The following is a 296-nucleotide window of genomic DNA, read 5'->3' as shown; positions in this document are numbered from 1 at the left end:
TAATTGGTCTCTTACTTCTAATGGATTCCTCTATGATTAGTCTTGTGGATTCGTGCCTTGGTGCTACTGGCCGCTTCTCCTTTGTGATTTCTCTGTGTGCTCTGCTCTCTACATTGAAGTCTCTAATTGGTTTTGTTGCTCTACGGCCAAGTGCCGACATAACCTTCCCCATCTTTCTAAATTTGGTAGTCCTGTAAACATATACCATCCTTTAAGACATTCCAGTCAGAAGAAATATGGATGATTGTTAATAAACAACTTCTGGAAGACCTCCTTTGCCCACCCTCACCCACCCA

At 42.6% G+C, this 296-nt stretch overlaps 1 protein-coding gene across 6 annotated transcripts in view; it reads right to left on the bottom strand.

The window, feature by feature from the left end:
- LOC119594076 (NADH dehydrogenase [ubiquinone] 1 alpha subcomplex assembly factor 4-like) overlaps positions 1-296 on the bottom strand; it is a 31560-nt gene that overhangs the window by 30069 nt on the left and 1195 nt on the right. For all 6 annotated transcript variants that reach the window (XM_037943122.1, XM_037943125.1, XM_037943119.1 and 3 more), the window contains exon 2: positions 16-191. In XM_037943122.1, coding sequence (XP_037799050.1) covers positions 16-191 — 176 coding nt within the window. The remainder of the gene's footprint in view (positions 1-15; positions 192-296) is intronic.

Source organism: Penaeus monodon, chromosome 33 (genome assembly GCF_015228065.2).
Source record: "Penaeus monodon isolate SGIC_2016 chromosome 33, NSTDA_Pmon_1, whole genome shotgun sequence".
Taxonomy (NCBI): Eukaryota; Metazoa; Arthropoda; class Malacostraca; order Decapoda; family Penaeidae; genus Penaeus; species Penaeus monodon.
This window is presented reverse-complemented; position numbering and strand designations above follow the sequence as displayed.